Source organism: Sabethes cyaneus, chromosome 1 (assembly GCF_943734655.1).
Source record: "Sabethes cyaneus chromosome 1, idSabCyanKW18_F2, whole genome shotgun sequence".
Classification (NCBI taxonomy): Eukaryota; Metazoa; Arthropoda; class Insecta; order Diptera; family Culicidae; genus Sabethes; species Sabethes cyaneus.
The window spans coordinates 149,524,340-149,546,971 of NC_071353.1; the positions used below are offsets into that span (position 1 = coordinate 149,524,340).

At 43.8% G+C, this 22,632-nt stretch overlaps 3 protein-coding genes across 3 annotated transcripts; 1 reads left to right on the top strand and 2 right to left on the bottom strand.

The window, feature by feature from the left end:
* Window positions 1-2,292: 2,292 nt before the first annotated feature.
* LOC128732883 (transcription factor grauzone-like) lies at window positions 2,293-4,589 on the top strand. Its single transcript, XM_053826312.1, has 5 exons — window positions 2,293-2,397; window positions 2,579-2,760; window positions 2,822-3,864; window positions 3,924-4,104; window positions 4,162-4,589. Exons 2-5 carry the CDS (start codon window positions 2,647-2,649, stop codon window positions 4,336-4,338), a joined length of 1,515 nt encoding a protein of 504 aa, XP_053682287.1. The 5' UTR covers window positions 2,293-2,397; window positions 2,579-2,646; the 3' UTR covers window positions 4,339-4,589.
* LOC128746433 (transcription factor grauzone-like) lies at window positions 4,529-6,348 on the bottom strand. Its single transcript, XM_053843482.1, has 3 exons — window positions 5,334-6,348; window positions 4,733-5,275; window positions 4,529-4,535 (listed from the first exon to the last, which is right to left on the bottom strand). The coding sequence occupies exons 1-3, from the start codon at window positions 6,344-6,346 to the stop codon at window positions 4,529-4,531; spliced, it is 1,563 nt and encodes a 520-aa protein (XP_053699457.1). The 5' UTR covers window positions 6,347-6,348.
* Window positions 6,349-14,952: 8,604 nt separating this feature from the next.
* LOC128746434 (transcription factor grauzone-like) lies at window positions 14,953-16,583 on the bottom strand. Its single transcript, XM_053843483.1, has 3 exons — window positions 15,908-16,583; window positions 15,563-15,854; window positions 14,953-15,508 (listed from the first exon to the last, which is right to left on the bottom strand). The coding sequence occupies exons 1-3, from the start codon at window positions 16,581-16,583 to the stop codon at window positions 14,953-14,955; spliced, it is 1,524 nt and encodes a 507-aa protein (XP_053699458.1).
* Window positions 16,584-22,632: the final 6,049 nt, after the last annotated feature.

A 22,632-nucleotide genomic window follows, 5' to 3' on the forward strand; every position in this document is an offset into this window, starting at 1 on the left:
TCGACATACAACTTTCGTTTAGAGACCACTGCTCTTATATTGTAACAAAGGCTAATCGGAACCTTGGATTTATCTTCAGGATCTCTAAGGAATTTAACGATCCGTACTGTCTGAGGTCACTGTACTTCTCGCTTGTGCGGTCAATACTCGAAACGGCAGCCGTGGTGTGGAGTCCATATCATGATATCTGGATCAAACGGATCGAAGCTGTTCAGAAAAAATTTATTCGCTACGCTTTGAGGTTTTTGCCTTGGGATAGTCCGAACGACCTGCCACCTTACGAAAGTCGATGTGCTCTGCTTGGCATGAATACTTTGGAGAAAAGGCGCGACATTGCAAGAGCTGTGTTCATTGGAAAACTATTGAAAGGCGACATAGATGCTCCTGAAATTTTGAGGCAGACTAATGTGAACGCTGTTCCCCGAAACTTCGGCAATTTCTCAGGTTAGACTTTCATCGAACCGCGTACGCGCAGAACGAACCCATTAGAGGAATGTGTGTAGTTTTTAATTTTGTGTTTGGCCAATTTGACTTTAATGTTGATATCAATGTATTCAGAAACCGATTGTACTTGTTTCAATTTTGACGATTTAAATAGTTGTAAGTTAATTTATGTAGACCTATGTGTTCGATGAATTATAATATATAATAATAATAATAATAATAATAATAATAATAAAACGTGGTCGATCTGTGAACCTGTCTGATTTGGTGACCTCCAGGTGTACTTGTGATGGATTCTGTGCTGGAAAAAGCTACAACGCACGGCCATATTCTTGGAGGTGGCAAAGTCGATAAGTCTCAGGCCCATTTCATTGGTCCACTGGTGTGCGCTGAACCTTCCAATCACAGGTTTGTATTCCTCCTCCTGGCCGACCTGAGCATTAAAATCCCCGATGACAATCTTGATAGCATTGGGCAGCGGTGGTATTCACTCTCTAACTGGGCGTAGAATTCATCCTTGTCGTCATCGGTACTTCTGAGGTGAGGGCTGTGCACATTGATGATGCTTATGTTGAAAAATCGGCCCTTGATTCTCAACCTGCACATTCGAGGATTGATCGGCCACCACCCAATCACCCGTTTCCGCATCTCACCCATTACTATGAAAGCTGTGCCCAGCTCATGTGTGTTGCCGCAGCTCTGGTAGATAGTTGCACGTACGTACATTGAGCTCTTCCAGCACACCTCCTGCAGCGCTATGACGTCGAACTTGTGGCTCTTCAATACGTCGGAGAGCACTCGAGTGCTCCCTTGGAAGTTGAGAGATCGGCAGTTCCTCGTCCCGAGTCCTTTTTCGTCGCGTGGGTCTATTCTGATTGATCCAGTAAGAATTTCCTTGTTCTTCGTTCCGTACTTTAGTATTTTTCGTGGTGACGGCTTGCAAAGCCTGCTACGTCAACTCGCTGTTTCGCCGGAGGGCCAACGAAGCTCGAAAGAGCCCTCCTTCCCTGTCGGCATACGACCTTGACTTCCACCCGGGTTGGGTACCTAATCTCCATCAAAGTTGCTCGTATCCCGGCTGGTACTGCGAGGAGGTAGGCAGGGATGGGTCGATCACTTTGACTCAATTTTAATTCATTTTACAGCACCGTCTCAGCCGAGTCAAATATGGCAATGTTACATATGGGACATTTGTAGAACTAGTTCCAATCTACAATGTTTCTGAACAAAGTTTTGCTGTATCTTTTGTAGTTACGGTGCTACGGTGTTACGGTGTTTTAGCTTCGTGTAAAGCGTGTGGGAAGCGAGGTGTGATTCTAGCCACAAAAGCATGGCTTTCTGTCAGGAGATTCCCATCGTTCACCTGGCGAAAGTTAGGAGACTACGGTGCGCCGGTCACGTCGCAAGGATGCCGGACGACTGTGCAGTGGAATCCGTTGTCTTCAAGAACCACGCCGGCACCAGGAATAGAGGGGCCCAACGAGCTATGTGACCCGACTAAGAATTGGCGCCGAGTTGCCCAGAAACGAATACAGTGGAGAGGACTGCTTGATACGGCAAGAGCCACCTCGTCTCTTTACTAATAGAAGAAGGTAGAAGTGAATCGGACAACACGTTGAGGAGGGAAGCGAACGAAGTCTGCAAAGTTGCAGACGGTTTCAAACATTATAATCGGTCAAACGCACGCAGGAACTGAAAAACAGTCCATTCGTGTAAATAACACCTAATTTCAGGTATTTTGATTCTCCGTGTAAGACGTGTTTGTATCAGAAAATGTCAAGGGAAATGTCAAAAAATATTCAAACATGACGAAAGAAATGAAGAAGAAGAAGAAGAACATAACAATAATTTTAAGTCTGTTTTTATTGATAAAAACTTTGTAAAAACAATTAAAATAACTTCGATCACGGTAGAACCGAGTGAATTTGTGTGAAGGTTTTGGTAATTAAGCAGGTGAGTAAATAAGTTGGACCAAGGTTATGCTGGCGGAAGACCTTTAAAATATAACATGGAACGAAACGTTATCACTGTGATGTTACAACGTCATTAATGGGATGCTGCTGGAATCATAGTGTGAATCGTGAATTGTTTGAAACTGTATAGATTCAAAGCATCCATATTAATTTAATTTTAGATTAAATAAATACAGCATTTCTTTGAGGCATTTGTTGGTCATTTGCATTTGAGTCCAGGCAGGAGGACATGGCTTCGCCCGTCTGTTTGACCTGTACGCAAACGACGGACCCGATTCTGGCAACGTCGGTTGATGAAAATGAAAGCGTACGGATGGCTTTAACCAAACACTTTTGGTTTACCGTAAGTTTTTCAATAGTAATTTTAGAAAGCAAAGGTCTTTTTTTCATGGGAAACGTTTTAGGAAAACCAAAGCAGTAACAGCATTTTGTGTCAAACATGTTGGTATAAGATCGATGATTTCCACAAATTCTACACCGTTATCGAGAGGATTCATTTCGATAAGGAGCACAATCTTACGATGCAGCTGCAATCGTTGAAGCAGGAGGCTTTCGACCCGGAGTTGGAGCCTCAATTCGGAGAACAACCAATGCAGGACGAATCTACCGATGAAACGTTGATAAAAGCCGAAGCATTTGTTAGTTGCTTTTATGATGAGGATGCTAAAGTTAAGGAACAACCGGAGCCGACTGCTTCCGAGTACCTTGATAATGCATCGGACGAAATGGTTGACGAACAGGAGGATACCGCAGACGGTGAAGCCATTGGTTGGGAGGAACCGAAACTCCCTGCCAGTAGCAGGCGCGTTCGTCCTCGGAAGCGTCCACCGCAGCCCATCAGCGAACAAACCATTGCTCAGTACATTAATTTGGAGTGCGATACTTGTTCGCACAAGTTCGATACGTTCAGTGATTTGCAGCGACATTCGACGGCAGAACATGACAAGCTGGCGTACGTTTTCTGCTGTGATTTTAAATTTTGCCGGAAACCTCGCCTGATCGATCACCTGCTGTACCACATGAACCCGGGCCAGTTTCAGTGTGACGTTTGCTCGAAGCAGTTCCAGAACCGGGAATCGCTGAAACGACACAAACGTACGCATACGCATGAGGAAGCGGAGACGGTCCTGACGTGTAGTTTTTGTCCGAAAACTTTCACGCGACAGAAGAATCTTTACGTGCACGAGAAGTATCACCGGAAGTTGAAGGAAAACAAGTGGCATTGTGCGATTTGTGATAAGTACTTTGCGTACGAGTCGATTCTGCAGGGTCACAACGAGAGGAAACATTCGAGCAAGGACTTTAAACACGTTTGTCACGTGTGTGCGAAAGGGTTTCACACGCAGGTGTCGTACACGTCGCACATGGCGACGCACGACGGTAGTTCGAAGCAGAACCGGACGCCGGCGGACTTTGAGCGCGTGCAGTGCACGCAGTGCAATAATTGGTAGGTGGTAAGGGACGATCCCGTCAAGATGTGTTATTGATTTTCCACGATTATTTTAGGATTCTAAAAAATAATATTAAAAAGCACATGCTCGTGCATTCGGGCACACGAACGTGTGAACATTGTGGCCAGGAATGTAAGAGCATTATGGCGCTAAGGTACCACAGGGCACAGCACCGAGCGGCCGTTATACAGTGTACGGTTTGCGGGAAGACGTTCAAACAGCAGCTTTCCTTGAAGGTAAGTTGGGTCTGGTTAGATTTGAATCGAATTCAAAAATGAAAATGATAATTTTAGGAGCACATGACAACCCACACTGGCGAGGTGCTGTACAGTTGTGATTTCTGCGATAAGACATTCAATTCCAAAGCCAACCGGGCGGCACACCGAAAAAAGATGCACCCCAAGGAGTGGTTTGAGGATAAGCTGCGAAAGTTTCCCGGCCTTTACATGCAACCGCAACATTCACTGTAAAGGGGGAGGGTGTGTGAGAAGCAAATTTAGCTCGACAGTGTAATATTTCCGGTAAAATTAAACAAAAATAAGCTAAGATCTAAGTTAAATATAGCTCTTTGACAAGTACAGAAAGAAGCGGCGTACTTTAGAAGGGTTTTAAAGCATTTTTACTTACCTTTTATCATTCGCCACAAGGAAGTTGAAGACACTAGCTGCTGCAAAAGAAAAAGGGATATTAAGACAAGCTAAAATTTGTTTTGTTAAACAATTCGTACTAATAAAATAATTAAAGAACATAAAGTGAGCTTTTTTAAGTTTTTCGAGGACTGTTCACTCTTCTCTGACCGCTGGATGAACAATACAGCACTTGATTTGCCAGAAATCAACAAATTTATTCCTCCCAAACACTTACCGCTCACTTGTCCCACTCACGCCGTGCCGTTCCGCTAGCTGAGCGCTCCGGAGCTTAAGCCACTCCTGGGGGTGCATCTTTTTGCGATGCGAAAACATATTAGCACTGGAATTGAACGTCCGCTCGCAAAAGTTGCAAGTGTACAGAGCGGCACCGGTGTGCGATGCCATGTGCTCCCGCAAGGTGATCGGCCGTTTAAATGCCTTCCCACATTCCTGGCAGATCAGACTGGACTGCCCGTGGCGGAGCCGCCTGTGGCTAGCCATGGCTTTCTTGTTCGGTGAAACGTGCCCGCACAGATCGCACGTTACCGGCGGCTGCCGGTGCCGTCGCTTGTGGTCGTTCAGATGAATCCGGCTGCGGAACCACAGCTGGCAGATGTCGCACTGTACGCGCAAATCCGCCGGATTCTCGTGTTCGATTTTGTGCCGCAGAAACTCCGCCTCCGAGTAGAACCCTTTGGCGCACACATCGCAGATGAAGTCCGTCGGGCGGGTATGGCGAATCTTGACGTGCTGCTTCAGCACGGCTTCCGATGGAAATCTGTGAATCAAACAAAACATTAGAACTTTCCAGCATTCAAATAAACCACCCAACTAACGTTCTTCCACACTCCGAACACTTAGCGATTTCGTTATCCAGATTTTCGTGATGCTTCAAATGCACGGCCAGATGGGTCTGTTTGGCGAACCGCTTCGGGCATCGTTCGCAGCGGTAGATTTTGATGTGATCCGGCAAGTGCATCAGCTGCTTGTGTCTCCTCACCCCGTGGGTGTTGATGAAACTTTTAAAGCAAACATCACACTTGAACATGTCCTTCCGTCCCAGCTGTTGGACGTGTTCCAGCAGGTTGTTCTTCCGATAATATCTCCGTTCACAGCAGACGATGAAAGCTTTATTGCCAGGGTGGCTGTTTTTAACATGCCTTTGAAAACCGGTAAAAGTTGGACTAATAACAGCGCACAACTCGCAGGTGTACTGGACGTGCGTCTTGATGATCTCATCCTCTTCCGCTAGTTGTTTCGCTGTCTTAACCTTGTAAGTGATCGTTTTACGTTCCCGCTTGATGGCAGGTTTCCCAGTGGCTTTTCGTTTAACCCCTTTCCGTTTCTTTTTGATAAGCTCGACTGAACTGACTTCCGATTCTGATTCACTTTCCGTCCGAATGGGAGTTATATCATCACCACCACCTTCGGAAGGACATTCGGATTTCAAATCATCATCCTGATGGCAGACTTGCGGTTCAGCAGTTATTGGCGTTTGCGACGAGGTTTCCACCTCGTTTTGGTCATTTTGCTCTTGTTTAATAACGTCTGCCGGTTCCACCGAAGAAGCTGCGAGCAGCTCGTGGTTTCGTTTAACTTCCAAATAGAACCGATGAAAAACCTTCAGCTGGGTCCAACAGGACCGGCACACTACTTGATCCGCTCGGAAGTCATCACGTTGAAACCAGAAATGCATCAACATAAGTTCCAGCACGGCAAACGAATCATCATCACAGTCCTCACTAACAATCGGTAACGATTCTCGCGATGGGCCAAGGCAGGTGAAACAGTTGGCCGCAGTTGCTGGCACTTGTGGAATATCAGCGGAATTTATACTTGTAAGATCCATTCGACCACTGTTTCGGCTTTCGTTCTCCCTTGCTGTGCGATGTGCGAAGTGCGAACCGTGCGAACTGCGAACACAAAAATTGGCTTTGTTTGTTATTTACTTACTATTTGTTTTTGTTTTCTTTGTCGGCGTTCGGCGCGTTCGGTGACAGACCAGTGCTGCCGGATTATTAAAAAAAATGGCTTTACAGAACCGATTAAAAAGATGAAACCAGTAAATTTATTTCCGGGATTGTGTAAATAACGATTATTTTACAAAAAAAAGTAACGATTATTTATGCTGGACGAGCGTTTCGAATGCAGGGGCGGACTGGCCCACCGGGCAACCGGGCAAATGCCCGGTGGGCCCCAGTAAAAATTTCGTTGTTACGCAAAATGAGATTTTCCAAAATTTTTATTTCAGTTAACCCTTTATAAGGCCGTGGCAATAAAATTGCCACCAACGAAAAATATTTGTTTTGCGTCTATAATGACATCAATATAATTATAGAAGCAAAATAAAAAATTTTTGTTGGTGGCAATATAGTTGCCACTGCCTTCCCAAGTAACAACGGTAGCTGAATTGCAAGAGCAATGGCTGTTTACGGGTTGGTTTAAGGTGATCAAAGCTGCATAAAGTAAGCACTTAAATGGTGTTTAAATAAGCGATGTTTAAGCTACTTTAAGTTTTTCAAACTAGTTCTCTTCCAAAAGCTGATAAACAAGCTTAATAGCGGATTTTTCCACTAAAAAATCTGCTTCTAAACAGCCATAAACATCAAATCGTTTTACGGTTGCTTAAAGGTGTTAAAGTGTAGAGTGGGAGCTTTCATTAGACTCGCAGCTTTCAAACTACTTGAAGGCTGCTTAAGGGTGTTAAAGTGGCTTTATAAACTTCTACCAAGTTTTCTTTCGGCTCACAGCACACATACTGTCAGATCATAGAATTTCGCAATTCGGCTGACAGCAAAAGTTTGTCAGTTATCGACATTATCGACTGCTTCACGCTAGGCGGGCTAGGCTTCAGGTGTTAAGATATTTTCACTGTCTGTTCTGCAGATGCAAATGGGGCGGATCATACGGTGAGTGCTTATGGATCAAAAGATGGCGGGTTCAATTCCCGGAAAAAATGACATGCATTTTTAATTAGTTAGCTTACTTATACGAATTAAAGTTATTCGAAATTAAAAATATCGCGCTCGACAATGTTCACGGCAAAATAAAAATGACGCGTTCCATTTTTTTAAATTTAAAAATAGATTTTTTTTGGCTGCATACAGGTTGATGAATCGTTGATTAAGCGGCTGGAAGAGCATGTTGCAAAACTATTTCTCGTTCTAAAAATAGAATTGACAGCATTGCGCAAATTGGCTATTTAAAAGCGCGCAAAAAACTCTATTAAGCTTCATCGCAGCTTCGAAAGCGGCTTTTAACAAGTCTGAAGCTTGATAAAATCACCAGATTTAGATGTTTAGGGGCTGAAAAAAGGTTTTTATTTCTAAACCTAAACCATAATTCAGTCACAGGTTGAATAAAATCAGCTATAAAAGCGTTTGATCAGCCTGAAATTGTTACTTGGGTTATAAAGGGTTAAACTATTTCTACGACTCACGAATGTTCAATTGCTGGGGCCCCATGATTTATGAAATCAACCGATTTGATGATTGAAAATTCAGCTTCAAATGGGACTGTTGTGGCCCCGAACTTTGAACCAAAATTTCTCTTTCAATTGAACTTTTTCTACGACTCACGAATGTTCAATTGCTGGGGCCCCATGATTCATGAAATCATTTAAGTTGAGCTGTTGGGGTCCAAGCTCCGAAAATATAAGCAGCTTCAATTCTGAGTATTTAAAAGTAGAATTAGTATTTCATCCGCAGTTATTTGACTACTTATAAATATTGAACTGTCGGCTTAAGCTCCATACTCAGTTTACTTCATTGGCGACGGTCCGTTATCGATCCTGCGCCGAATGAATCCTACAGTACTCAATCCTGGGCTACCTTTCTTCAAACCCCTCGAACACCAGCTGAACGTGCATCATCCTCGATAGCGCACATCTATCAGTGCGATGTCTACTCCGAAGTCTATGGTCTCTTCTTGATTCTCTGCTTAAAATAATTTTGGCTACTCTTTCGTCGGGCATTCTAGACACGTGACCAGCCCAGCGCAGACTGCCACACTGTACTATCTTCATTATAACAGCATATTTGCATTCTTAATATAGCTCGTGGTTCATGCGTCTGTGCTACGCTCCATTTTGGATTTTGCCAAATTTTACGTTAAAACCCCAAGCATTCGTCGATCAGCTTCTTTTAGCGTCCATGATTCATGTCCGTAACGGGCCACCGAAGGGATTAGTGTTCTCTAGAGCATCAGTTTTATGCGAAATTGCGAGCTACGGGACTTCAGCTACAAAATGTAATGCCTGCGTAAAGGCCAATTCGCAGCTGCAATTAGTCGTTTTATTTTGCGACTTACATCGTTGTCACATGTCACGAGCATAGCAAATTATATTCAGTTCCTCTTCGACAACAACACCATTTGGATTTCCACGCCATGTACTTCGTTTTGGCGGTGTTAATGGTAAGTCCCAATTTCTCAATAAATGACCTACCCAGTAAACCATTTGGTTTGTATATTTCGATTGCAACTGAGGTATACGAAATCATATCTGAACGAAAAAGTTATATTTCACGCCATATAAGAACATATATGTACCAAAGTGGAGGCAATATACGTGCGAAAATTTTGACAACTATTTGTAATTCTATTTTGCGCAGTTTTTATAACACGCAATTAAATATTCCTGAATATACGATAAAGATATAATCAAATATTGCAATTGTCTATCCTGCTTTATAATTCACAGTCATGAATTGTATGTATATGAAGACACGCACGACTGCAAAACAACTTATTGTTCACTTCGATTTGACATACTCTAATCATTATACAATTCCAATGTGAAATTGACATGAAAACAATTTAATGTGAACTTTCTATTACGATTTTGTGTTATCTGGGTAAAGGCTTCTTTCGCTGCTCTACTTTTGATTTCGGTGATATCGACGTCATCCGTAAAATCAAAAAGCACGTGAGGTCTCATCTGCTATTCTGACTCATAATTTTTGCTCATCCAGCGTCTCACGAATCAACGTAACTAGTTCTGTGGGAAAACTATGCCCTAGCGTTAACTGTCACAGCTCATTTCGTTTGGCTGAATCGTATGCCGCCTAGAAATCCATAAAAATATGATGAGTCTGCAAGTTGTACTCCCGGAACTCGTCAGTTACTAGACGCAGGGAAAACCAGCTTGATACTCGCCGACGAAGAACTCAGCTACCCAGTAAACCATTTGGTTTATATATCTCGATTGCAACTGAGGTATACGAAATCATATCTGAACCTTGATCTGAATGAAAAAGTTATATTTCACGCCATATAAGAACATATATGTACCAAAGTGGAGGCGTTATACGTGCGAAAATTTTGACAACTATTTGTAATTCTATTTTGCGTAGTTTTTATAACACGCAACTAAATACTCCTGAATATATGATTAAGCACAGACAAACAGACGAGACACCATCGTCCATTCAAAAACCACTTATTTTTCAAAAAAACATGTTTCGCAATATGGCCACACCGCGGCGCTCGAGTATTTCTTCGAGTTTCCATAGTATAAAACCATGCAAATGTAAAAAACCTGCAGTATAAAACCCTGCAAAAGTAAAAAACCTACAGTATAAAACCCTGCAAATGCAAGCTACTCCGCAACATGCATAACAGAGGGCGCTAGTGTGCAAGCAAAATGTGTAGGACGATGGTTTTTGAAGAATTTTCTTCTATGTGTCATGTCAGTTCTTCAGTGGTAATAAATACAGAGCAACCCCAAGCAACAATTTTGTTGTATAAAAGCTTATCAAGCACTTGTTTCACGGAAGTTAGATGTACAATAGCTGAATAAGCTATTCTTAAACAAAAATGTGTGTTGGGACGTGCTGTTGGATTTCTTCACACTTACTTTTTATGAATTTCATCCGGTGATGGTGCTTCAGAGTTGACGCGATTGTGTTGAACTATTCGTGTCATGCGCTGCTGGTCTTTGACATTTGAAACTCGAAAGAGTTGTTCAAAATGTTCAGTCCATCGTTTAAGCTGTTCTCTACGGTCTTACTTACTTACTTAGGTGGCTTGCCGTCCTAAGACAAAGCCTGTTGAACAAAATTTCTTCATGTAACTCGGTTGAGGGCTACCGCTCTCCAATTCCTCCGACACCGAGTACTCTCCGCCAGATCTCGCTCCACCTGGTCTAACCATCTTGCTCGCTGCGCTCCTGGTCGTCTTGTTCCTACCGGATTTGAGGCGAACACCATCTTTGCAGGGCAGTTGTCCGGCATTCTTGCAACATGCCCTGCCCATCGCATCCGTCCAGCTTTAGCCACCTTCTGGATACTCGGTTCGCCATAGAGCTGTGCGAGTTCATGGTTCATGGTTCATACTCCGTTCTCCTGTACGCCGCCGAAGATCGTTCTTAGCACTCGTCGTTCGAAAACTCCGAGCACTCGCAGGTCCTCCTCGAGCATTGTCCATGTTTCATGCCCGTAGAGAACAACCGGTCTAATAAGCGTCTTGTACAGGGTGCACTTTGTACGGGGACTTAGTCTGCTCGACCGCAATTGCTTGTGGAGCCCATAGTAAGCACGACTTCCGCTGATAATACGCCTCCGAATCTCACGGCTGGTATCATTGTCCGCCGTTACCAGTGAGCCAAGGTAGACAAATTCATCGACTACCTCAAACTCATCGCCGTCGATCAATATACTACCCAGTAAACCATTTGGTTTGTATATTTCGATTGCAACTGAGGTATACGAAATCATATCTGAACGAAAAAGTTATATTTCACGCCATATAAGAACATATATGTACCAAAGTGGAGGCAATATACGTGCGAAAATTTTGACAACTATTTGTAATTCTATTTTGCGCAGTTTTTATAACACGCAATTAAATACTCCTGAATATACGATAAAGATATAATCAAATATTGCAATTGTCTATCCTGCTTTATAATTCACAGTCATGAATTGTATATGAAGACACGCACGACTGCAAAACAGCTTATTGTTCACTTCGATTTGACATACTCTAATCATTATACAATTCCAATGTGAAATTGACATGAAAACAATTTAATGTGAACTTTCTATTACGATTTTGTGTTATCTGGGTACTGCCCAAGCGGTGTCGTTCGGCCTCGGTTCCGCTGGCCAGCATGTACTTTGTTTTAGACGTATTTACCTTTAACCCAATCTTTTCTGCTTCGCGCTTTAGTCTGGTGTACTGTTCAGCCACCGCCACAGATGTTCTGCCGATAATATCCATGTCATCGGCAAAGCAGACGAATTGACTAGATTTGTTGAATATCGTGCCCCGCGTGTTGATATCCGCTCGGTTCATAACACCTTGTAGCGCTATGTTGAACAGCAGGCATGAAAGACCATCACCTTGACGAAGCCCTCTGTGTGATTCGAATGAACTTGACAATCCACCCGAAATCCGAACACAGCACTGCGTACCATCCATCGTAGATTTAATCAGTTTGATGAGCTTCCTGGGGAAGCTGTTCTCGTCCATGATTTTCCATAGCTCTTTCCGGTCGATGGAATCATATGCGGCTTTGAAGTCAACGAATAAATGATGCGTGGGAACTCTGTATTCACGGCCCTTTTGGAGGATTTGCCGCAGTGTAAATATTTGATCCGTTGTAGACCGACCTTTGACGAAGCCGGCTTGATAAGTTCCCACAAATCTATTCGCAATTGGTGATAGACGGCGGAAAATGATTTGGGACAGCACTTTATAAGCGGCATTGAGAACGGTGATCGCTCGATAGTTCTCACAGCCCAACTTGTCGCCCTTTTTGTAGATCGGGCAGATAACCCCATCTTTCCACTCCTCCGGTAGCTGTTCCGTATCCCAAATTCTAACAATTAGTCGGTGTAGACAAACGGCCAGCTTTTCTGGTCCCATTTTAATAAGCTCCGCTCCGATGCCATCTTTTCCAGCTGACTTGTTGTTCTTTAGCTGCATGATGGCCTCCTTAACTTCGCCTATCGTTGGGGCTGGCACCTCTTCCCCGTTTGCTGCACCGTCGAAATCGCTTTCCCCGCCGCCATGGTTTTCCGCCTGGGCGCCATTCAGGTGTTCGTCGAAGTGCTGCTTCCACCTATCCGTCACGATCGTCCGTCAGAATACTGCCAGTCTTATCCCGACACATTTCGGCTCGCGGCACAAAGCCTTTGCGGGATCCGTTCAGTTTCTGGTAGAACTTCCGCGTTTCCTGAGAACGATGCAGCCGCTCCAACTCTGCATATTCCTGCTCTTCCAGGTTGCGCTTTTTCTCCCGAAAGATTTGGTTTCGCTGCATCTTCTTCTGTTTGTGTCTTTCCACGTTTTGACGTGTGGCACTGCGCATCTTGGCCGCCCGCGCAGCGTTCTCCTCATCCATCACCCTCCTACATTCATCGTCAAACCAATCGTTCCGCTGATTCCGGGCCACATGTCCGATGGAGCTCTCCGCTACACTGCTGATGGCTGTTTTGATAGTGTTCCAACAGTCCTCGAGAGGGGCTTCGTCCAGCTCGTCCTCTTCCGGCAGTGCAGCTTCGAGTGAATGCGCGTAGTTTGCGGCGACGTCTGGCTGCTTCAGCCGCGTGAGATCTAACCGAGGCTGGCGTCGGTACCGAATGTTGTTCACAACGGAGAGTCTTGGGCGCATCTTAACCATCACTAGGTAGTGGTCCGAGTCAACGTTAGCGCTTCGATAGGATCTGACGTCGATAATGTCTGAGAAGTGCCGACTGTCGATCAAAACGTGGTCGATTTGTGATTCTGTCTGATTTGGTGACCTCCGTGTGTACTTGTGATGGATTCTGTGCTGGAAAAAGGTACTACGTACGGCCATATTCTTGGAGGCGGCAAAGTCGATAAGTCTTAGGCCCATTTCATTGGTTCGCTGGTGTGCACTGAACCTTCCAATCACCGGTTTGTATTCCTCCTCCTGGCCGACCTGAGCATTGAAATCCCCGATGACGATCTTGATATCATGTTTTGGGCAGCGGTCGTATTCACTCTCCAACTGCGCGTAGAATTCATCCTTGTCGTCATCGGTACTTCTGAGGTGAGGGCTGTGCACGTTGATGATGCTTATGTTGAAGAATCGGCCCTTGATTCTCAACCTGCACATTCGAGAATTGATTGGCCACCACCCAATCACCCGTTTCCGCATTTCGCCCATCTCTACGGTCAGTCAGTAAATGACCATGCTTTGCCCTGGTAGGGAATTAGTACAGACTCGTCCTGCTTACAAACTCGTTTAAAGCCCTCTCCAGTTCGGCGTATAGTTGACGGACAGCTGCCTTGACCGCTTTGGTTCGCGCTCGCTCAATGCCGGCTTTGGCTTTTCTCCGCTGCATACTTTGTAGAGGGTTTCGTGATGACGGCGTTCTTGATACCGGTCTATTAGTTTTTCGGTACCATCAGGTGGTAGCTCTGAGACTCGAGATTCAAATTGTTCGACAAAGGCCCTTTTCACCTCCGGATTCTCTAATCGGCGGACGTCGTAACGGCAACCAACTCTGTGCTTCTGTCGTTAGATACGTGCGACGCGCAAGTTTATCTCAGCGCTGAAAAGATGGTGGTCGGAGTATCTCAAGAGGGCACCTTCCCCATGTTCGGCTGATGCAGATGTGGTCAATTTAGTTTTCTGTTCGGCCGTCGCGGTAAACTCAGGTGATTTTTAATACACTGGTCTATGGGGAAAGAGTAGCCCAGTAATGACTATGTTGTTATTACTCATCACAAAACTCTGTAAACAGCTCCCCGTTTTCGCTGATCTCTCCTAGACCATGGGCGTCCCATGACGCGTTCAAGGTCCGCGTTGTTTGACCCAATTTTCACGTTAAAGTCGCCCAAGTGGATTTGAATGTCTTTTCTCAACCACGGTGTTCAGCAGGCTCAGTGGGAATCCAAATCCGCTTTCTCGAGTATTCCAGAGTAGAGCAAGACTTCCCCGGATTGTGTCCTGTGTTCACCAGTGCCCGGCCAGCGGACCTCGCTCAGCCCCAGGATTTCAAGCTTCACGCGGCCAGCTTCTCTTGCCAATTGAGCCAGCTTGCCCTGCTGGGCAAAGCAAAGCCTTGAGCTTAAACGTCTTTGTAAGACATCACTTCTTTATCGACAGACTTTCCAGCCGACAGCTAGTTCTGTTCCCCGACAACCAAGGTTGCATACCCCAGCCAACACCGCGTGGAGTTAGGGATAGGAATTAGTGAACAGTGTCGGTAGATCAGCACATATTCACTCTTTGCCAGTCAGCGGAAAGTTTACATCGTTGAAATACCTATAATAACACGAGATGAACGGGTCAAGATGATTGCCTTGTCGGTCACGTTTACGATTAACAGCGACGATTTTTGAAGTTCTTCCCTAAGTTGTTGGTATTAGAAGACCAATATCCTTGCCTTTTTCTCTGTTTCGTGTAAAGCAACCATTGCATTAAGCTGTTTTCTAAACATTTCGGATCGAATAAGACGCAACCATTGCAAACAAACAAAAAATCTATTCTGCGGATGCCACCTCGGCGATACCCTGCTGTGCCAGCTTCTGGCTATTTTTCATTGCCAACCATTCCCGCGGGTGCATCTTCTTTCGATGGCTGAACATGTTCGCATTGGAATTGAACGTCCGTTCGCAGAAACTGCACGAGTACAGGGCCTCTCCGGTGTGCGATGCCATGTGTTCCCGCAGGGTCAGTGCCTTGCGAAATTCCTTGCCACACTCCTGACAGACGTGCTGTGTCGGTTCCCGATGACGGTGCCGTTTGTGACCGGCAAGGGCGGCCTTGTTCGGCGATACGTGGTCACACAAATCACAGCTGGCCGGCCCCTGCTGGTGCCGCTGGTAGTGCTTTCGAAAGCTGGTTTGATTCTTCAACCATTGCTTACACACGTCGCACTGGACGCGCAGTTCAGCCGGCGTTAGTTCGTGCGATTGTTTGTGGCGCAGAAATTCCGCTTTGGAATAGAATCCTTTTGCACACACATCGCAGATATAGTCGGTGGGACGTGTGTGGCGGATTTTGACGTGCGTTTTTAACAACGCTTCCGTTGGAAACCTAAAAACGAGTAGTCAGCTCCATTTTTGTAATAAAATTTATCACAAATCTTACGCTTTTCCACAGATTTCACACTTGACCGTAGCATTGTCCAATGTCTCGTGACCTTTCAAGTGCGTCTGAAGTTGCCGCTCGCGAGCAAATCGTTTAGGACACCGTTCGCAACCGTAAATTCTCAACTCATCCGGCAGATGAATCTCCTGCTTATGCCTTCGAACCCCAAGATTGCTGATAAAACTTTTAAAGCAAATATCGCACTTGAACCGGCCGGGATTCTGTAACTGCTGAACGTGCTCGAGAAGACGAACTTTTTTAAAGTAGCGCTTACCGCAGCATACAATGAAGCCTAAAAAAAGAGAATTCAGAATTTGAAGGGATAATTTAGCCAGCATTCCTTACCTTTGGGTCCATGCTTTTCTGAACTGTGCTTCAAGAATTGGGTAAACGTCGAACTATTTATTCCACAAGTTTCACACAGATACTGTACGTGGGTTTTGATTATCTCATCCTCTTCCGCTAATTGCTCCGCGGTTCTCAATGGATAGGAAGATTTTGTTTTGGGTTTTTTAGGACTGTCGTCATTTTTTTTCCGCGTATATTTTCGCTTAGGTTTATTAGTAGCTACCTTTAGTGCCTCTTCGGAGGAATCGTCCGAATCTATCGTGGAATCCAATTTTGCTTCGTTCTCTTCTTCATCATTTGATTGGCATTCCTGCTTCAATTGATTACCATCGAGCGAAGCATCCAGTTGAACTTCAACCAACGGTCCACTTGTTCCAAGTTCATCGTCTGGTTCCAACTTAATTCCAACAAACTGCAACTGGTCGTAGTTCCGCTGCACTTCCCGATAGAAGCGGTCGAAATCGCTCAACTGAGCCCAGCATTGTCGGCAGATGATCTGATCCTGATGGAAGTCTTCCCGTTGGAACCAGAAATGTTTCGTTAATAAATCCGCTACATTGGCGCTTGTATCGGTACTATTTAGAATTGATAAATTATCTTGTGCAACGCGAAAGCAAGTGAAACAAGGTATAGATTCATTTTCTAAAAGATTTACTGAGCCGGATACGTCCATCAGTGCAAAATAGCAAAATATAAACTACAGTGAACCTATTTTTATGAATCCCGTCAGGTCAAAACGATCAAACCAAAACAAACTTTTCTTTTTTTTTATTTTCGTCGAATTACACTCTTTGGCAAAAGTGCTTAACGAAAGCATGAAAAGCACGTAAAACCACACCATCGACAGGCAACGTTTTCGCCGCCAACATCTCGTGTGTGCGAAAATGAAACATCATTTCTCGGGATATTTTTCAAATGACCTTATCTAACATTTGCATCGAACTGGTAAAATCAACAGTGAAACTATTTACTCATCATTTTAAATCCTATTTAATAATCTGGCAATTTTTAGTTTAGTGGATAGGGTAACCAACGTATTTTGGACCCCCTCAGCAGCTGTACATAGTTTGGACACTTGCAGCAAAATCAAATGCAAGTGTCCAAATTATGTACAGCTGCTGATGGGGTCCAAAATAGGTTGGTTACCCTACTGCCTAACGCTACTTTTTACCACAGAGAACGGACAACCAGGAACAAATTTTTCGGGAATTCTTGGATAAAATTTCAAATTAAAATCACTTATTTTAATATGCTACCATCACCACCATTATAGCACAGACAAACAGACATAACACTCGTTTTCTATTCTTCGCACCGATTAAACCGTCATCTCAAATTTGGCTTAGTTGGGAATGCACGGCTCGGCACGGTTCCCACAAATCTGTTCGCAATTGCCGATTGTCGGCGGAAAATGATTTGGGATAGCACTTTATAGGCGGCATTGAGAAAGGTGATCGCTCAATAGTTCTCACAGTCCAACTTGTCGCCCTTTTTATAGATCGGGCAGATAACCCCATCTTTCCATCCCTCCGGATGCTGTTCCGTATCCCAAATTCTAACAATTAGTCGGTGTAGACAAACGGCCAGCTTTTCTGGTTCCATTTTAATAAGCTCCGCTCCGATGCCATCTTTCCCAGCTGACTTGTTGTTCCCTAACTGCATGATGGCGGTCTCCTTGACTTCGCCTATTGTTGAGGCTGCCACCTTCCCCGTTTGGTGCACCGTCGAAATCACTTTCCCTGCCGCCATAATTCTCCGCCTGGGCGCCATTCAGATGTTCGTCGAAGTGTTGCTTCCACCTATCGGTCACCCGACACATTTCGGCTCGCGGTACAAAGCCTTTGCGGGATCCGATCAGTTTCTGGTAGAACTTTCGCGTTTCCTGAGAACGATGCAGCCACTCCAACTCTGCATATTCCTGCTCTTCCAGGTAGCTCTTTTTCTCCCGAAAGTTTTGGTTTCGCTGCATCTTTTCACGTTCTGACGTGTGGCACTGCGCATCTTGGTCGCCCGCGCAGCGTCTCCTCATCCATCACCCTCCTACATTCATCGCTAAACCGATCGTTTCGTTTATTCCGGGCCACATGCCCGAAGGAGCTCTCCGTTACACTGCCTGTTTTGATAGTGTTCCAACAGTCCTCGAGAGGGGCTTCGTCCAGCTAGTTCTCTTCCGGCAGCGCAGCTTCGAGTGAATGCGCGTAGTTTACGGCGACGTCTGGCTACTTCACCCGCGCGAGATCTAACCGAGGCTGGCGTCGGCACCGAATGTTGTTCACCACGGAGAGTCTTGGACTCATCTTAACCATCACTAGGTATAGTGGTCCGAGTCAATGTTAGCACTTCGATAGGATCTGACTGAGAAGTGCCGACTGTCGATCAAAACGTGGTCGATCTGTGGTTCTGTCTGATTTGGTGACCTCCAGGTGTACTTGTGATGGCTTCTGTGCTGGAAAAAGGTACTGCATACGGCCATGTACGGGGGCGCACTTAGGCGTAGAGGAGTTCCAGATAAACTAGTCCATCTAATCGGGGCTCAGCACGAGGCGTTCTCGTGCAAGGTTTTGCAAGACGGTGTCTTGTCCGACCCCATAAGGGTTACTGCTGGCGTGAGACAGGGCTGCATTTTCTCACCGCTTCTGTTTCTCATCGTTATGGGTGAGATATTAGTTGGAGCAATTGACAGTAGACCAAATCGAGGATTGCTTTGGAACAAACATGTGAAGGCACGCGCCGCTCCGCACGCCGTGCTAAAACATTCTCCTTCGTTCATACATCACACGCACCCGGTTTCAGTGCACTTCGCCGACTCTCGTACGAACAAATATGACTCCGCACATCGGTGCCGATTTTTTTTGTTAGGTTCGGTTTTATATGTGTTGAGTGGGCACCCAGCGGCACCGGGCGAAACACCGACAGCCGAGCACCCCACTCATATTCTGCTTTTTTTCTTTCTTTCGTGCTGCGCTGCGCACTTATCTACCTATCCGAAAACATTCTGTACATTTCGTTTAGCGAATAATATGGACATGAAAGTTAAAACGATTAAAGATTAAATTAACGAGTTTTTAAACCATACTTTATTTGAATATTATATTCACATCTCTCAATTGAAACCCCGTTTTCGATTGAAATGCGTAATTTAACCAAATCAAGATTTATCCAGCTTTTTACGCGCTATAATGGTGGCCGCTATAAATTGCGTTCGTAATATGCGAACAATCTTTTTGACAACTCTGCATACATAAAATCTGGCACTCTTCTCTTGCAACACTACACTGAGAAAAAAACCATGGTAATGCGAAACATGTATGCATGGTCATCTTAACTATATTGCAATATTGTAGCGCTTACCATGATTATTGTCAACTTGAGAAGTTTCGTGGTTAAAACTACTATGACAACAAGCAAATCGCTGACTATTTCCGTGGTTAAATTGACTTTTCTCTCATACTTCTAATGACAATATTTTTGCAGCTTGATATAACAATATTGAATTGTCAACAGGACCATAAAATTGGTAACTTACAAACTGTAAGAATATCATGGTAGTTTTAACATTTTTATGGGTTATCGTAACAATATAAGTTTAGTGCTTTTCAACCGACTATAGAAACGCGTTTCTTGATGACAATTTTATGTTTATTTTGCCCTTTTTCTTTCTGTCATTTGAAACCGCACCGCCATTACGAAAAATTTGAGTCACGAGTGATGTGCTTAGTTGTGAGTTTTTTTGTTTTTATTAAAATTTTTTTGATATTATGAACAGTTTGTTAGTGCAAAACAAATAATAAAAAAAATCTAATCTTTAAGTGACAAATTGTATTAAATTATTTTCTGTGTACGTGAAAACAGGTTGAATTATTTTGCTGTGTAGTGTACTAACAAAAACAAACTGCTAAACTGTTATGGTGTAATCGGTGTTATTTATAGCTTGTCTGTTTTATTTTTTTAATTGCGGATGGTGCTGGACTTCCGCTCTAAACAGTTCAATCGGTGGTTTAGACGTGTCCGTGAAGTGTTTTTGGATAAAACGCGAAATGATGTCCAAATATTTCCATTTAACTTGACTGCGGCGAGGGAGCTGCGGGATAGACTGTTGGAAACGTATATTTGGAACTGTAATAAAGGCAATTTATATATCCTATCTGCATGCAGACCATCATCTATAGGTAGTATTCGATATTTTTTGATTGTATGAATTATTGGTATTATCTTTTCTTTAATATTCGTCAGGTATATTTGGATTACTACACATGAGACGCAAACTACTAGGAGCAAATTGTGATAAATAACTTTTTTAGGAAATGTACTGGCTAAGCTATGGCTTTACGATTGCCAATTGCAATCCTTGAGCGTAAAATATACCCTTGTGAATTAGTCAATGACCTGGTGAGTAACGGTTGAAAATTTAATAGTCATAATTTAATTGAAATGTTTTATACAGATCGAGTAATCCTTAAGCGACAAACATGCTCTTGAGTTAGGCCTTAGAGAGATCGCAATATGTGGAGGCGCGAGTGGAAAAGCACTATCGCAAGCGATTGAGCAGAGAATCATTACTGAACATAGATTGCAAATTGCATCAAAAGTTGCGAAACACAAGAATCTTACAGACAGGTATGCATTTAATGTTTTTATTGTATTAGCTATTAATATGCTTTGATTTCAAATTCTCTTTTATAAAAATTACTCAATCTGAGCAATTACTTTAGATACATTAATTTCTCTTCCATGAGTAGGTGGTTTGTTGAGTCCTTCAGCAACCGCCAGTTTTAGTTTCATGTATAGCATGTAACCTAACCTAATAACCCAATAACCAACACTCTCTACTTTTAAAAGCCGCAATTACCGTCACCGAGAAAAATTGCTCTGCTCGATTTTTCGTACTTCTGAGCGATAACACTGATCTTGAATAACTGTCAAGAATTGCGTTATGAAACTCCCTCTTCTGTTGAGTACTCTTACCACTGCGTCCATTATTTTGAACTATTGTGCTATGCCCCGTTTATTCCTTTTACTGTACGCTTCAAGCTTACCTATCACTTGTTAGGTAAGTAATAGGCTCGTAGCTGGAGCGAGACAGGTACCAATCAGGGATGACTTGGTTTTTGAACGTTGTTACCTTGATCGGCGACGCAAAGCAGATCTCCCTTGGCTCTGGTAGACCATTTTTGGGATACTGCACTCTACGTCCTATTAGTGCTTCACAATTGCAGAGCAAGTGTTCCGAGGTATCACGCTCGGCATTACACAAGCGACAAATGTTATCTTGTACGAAACCGAGATTCCGAAGATGGTATTTACTCGCACAATGTCCTGTCACAAGACCGGTAAGCGTGCTGAGATTTCTTGATGTCAACTTTTGAGTAACCCTAATACACGGCGTTATAATTTTTTTGATTGTTTGAGGGATTGTACGGCCATCCAATTGGCCATGCCTGTTCGGCTCTCCCGTTGTGTCAGCTCACTTTTCAGCACACAGTCAGGGATGCAGCGAAATGGATTTGGAACCGTGAATGGAGGGTTAGATCCACATCTGGCTGGTTCGTCTGCAAGTTCATTCCACTCTATAGCGCAATGACCAGGAACCTAGTACAATTTTACCGAGTTCACTTGGCTTAGTTGCCGTAAGAAGCAATTGCAATCCCAGACAATTTCTGAGGAGCACTTAAAAACTTTAAAGGCTTTTAGTGCCGCTCCCATACCAATGAAACACAAATTTCCTCGTAACTCGTGAACTAATCAAGCAAGTGGAACAAAATATGACATATGGGTGTTTTTGGAGACAAGAATGTTTTCTATGATGAATTGAAACCTTTCCCCGCTTCAGGAGAGGGGGCTCCTATACAAATGAAATACAAATTTCCTTATAACTCGAGAACTAGTTAATCAAATGGAACCATATTTGGCATGTGGGTGTTTTTGGAGGCATGAATTTTTTCTATGATGAAATTGGACCCCTCTCGGTTTTTAGGAGGGGGGGGCTCCCATGCAAATGAAATACAAATTTCCTTATAACTCGAGAAGTAATCAAGCAAATGGAACCAAATTTGGCATGTGGGGGGGTTTTGGAGCCAGCATTCTTTTAATGATGGTTTGAGACCCCTCACCCCTGTGGTAGGGGGATAAGGACTCTCATACAAATAAAACAGAAATTTTTGCGTAACTAAAAACTAATCGAATTCGAGCAATTTTAGATTCTTTCATAAAACATTAATCTTGTTATTGATTAACCACCAAAAACTATCAATAGTAACATTAGATAATTCAGCGTGCGACGGCCACACGCCGCGAGTGTTGCCGGCGACCTGCAGTCGGAAGCGCCGGCCACTGTGAGGGGCAGCCCCCCGTAGAGATTACCTCTATCTAGGTTTATTTATTTTCCTAGATCTACTGACCTCTATTACTTTCCTTCAGTTGGGTCACCCCTGCGAAATGGTACTTTCTACGAAAAGATTTTCCGTGAAATGGTACATCCCGCGTAAGGTTTTTCGCGAAATAGTATTTTGCGAAATTCTATATTCCGCGTTATAGTCAACCGAGAATTGGTGTTCCGCAAAATGGTATTCGGCTAAATGGTTTGCAATGATGGCGAATATCTAAATGCTATCCGCTTTATTTTATCAGGCTAAGCAATGGGGGAAGTTTGTCGGGTCAGCTAGTTTGTTATATACTACAAAGTTTTAAATAAACATGTATTTTGTTCTACCAGCTCAATAGGG

Coding starts and splice junctions, on each gene's coding strand:
- LOC128732883 (XM_053826312.1), top strand. CDS start 2,647: ATGGCTTCGCCCGTCTGTTTGACCTGTACGCAAACGACGGACCCGATT. Junction 2,761..2,821: donor CCAAACACTTTTGGTTTACC/GTAAGTTTTTCA, acceptor GAAACGTTTTAG/GAAAACCAAAGCAGTAACAG. Junction 4,105..4,161: donor AACAGCAGCTTTCCTTGAAG/GTAAGTTGGGTC, acceptor TGATAATTTTAG/GAGCACATGACAACCCACAC.
- LOC128746433 (XM_053843482.1), bottom strand. CDS start 6,346: ATGGATCTTACAAGTATAAATTCCGCTGATATTCCACAAGTGCCAGCA. Junction 5,276..5,333: donor TGTTCGGAGTGTGGAAGAAC/GTTAGTTGGGTG, acceptor TTTGATTCACAG/ATTTCCATCGGAAGCCGTGC.
- LOC128746434 (XM_053843483.1), bottom strand. CDS start 16,583: ATGGACGTATCCGGCTCAGTAAATCTTTTAGAAAATGAATCTATACCT. Junction 15,855..15,907: donor AGAAAAGCATGGACCCAAAG/GTAAGGAATGCT, acceptor CTCTTTTTTTAG/GCTTCATTGTATGCTGCGGT. Junction 15,509..15,562: donor TGTGAAATCTGTGGAAAAGC/GTAAGATTTGTG, acceptor ACTCGTTTTTAG/GTTTCCAACGGAAGCGTTGT.